The 272-nt window shown below is 64.3% G+C and overlaps 1 protein-coding gene across 1 annotated transcript in view; it reads right to left on the bottom strand.

The window, feature by feature from the left end:
- The window catches only part of DOPEY2 (dopey family member 2), a 60419-nt gene that overhangs the window by 30885 nt on the left and 29262 nt on the right, over window positions 1-272 (bottom strand). Inside the window, 1 exon segment of the mRNA XM_015570709.1 lies at window positions 1-272. This exon segment is cut by the window's left edge and continues 28 nt beyond it; it is cut by the window's right edge and continues 26 nt beyond it. Within this exon segment, the coding sequence (XP_015426195.1) occupies window positions 1-272 (272 nt within the window).

Below are 272 nucleotides of genomic sequence, written 5' to 3'. Positions count from 1 at the left end.
CTCCTCCTGGGACAGGTAGAGGGGGAAGGAGGCGCAGGCCAGCAGCAGGTGGCAGGCGGCGGCAAAGGCCTCCCTGCAGGCCACGCCGGAGCCGCCCAGGTCGGGGACCACCTGGTTCACGGCCCAGTCTCCCTTTGTCTGGCCGGGGCTGCTGGGCAAAGGTGATGGTGGCTCCACATTTTTGGTCTTAAATGGAGACCCTCGAACTGTGAACCAGTCTGAGAGCATCTGCTTAAACTGGGGCACGCTGATGGGCCTGGCGTCCCACGAGT

Source organism: Myotis davidii, unplaced genomic scaffold, assembly GCF_000327345.1.
Source record: "Myotis davidii unplaced genomic scaffold, ASM32734v1 scaffold227, whole genome shotgun sequence".
NCBI classification, from domain to species: Eukaryota; Metazoa; Chordata; class Mammalia; order Chiroptera; family Vespertilionidae; genus Myotis; species Myotis davidii.
This window is presented reverse-complemented; position numbering and strand designations above follow the sequence as displayed.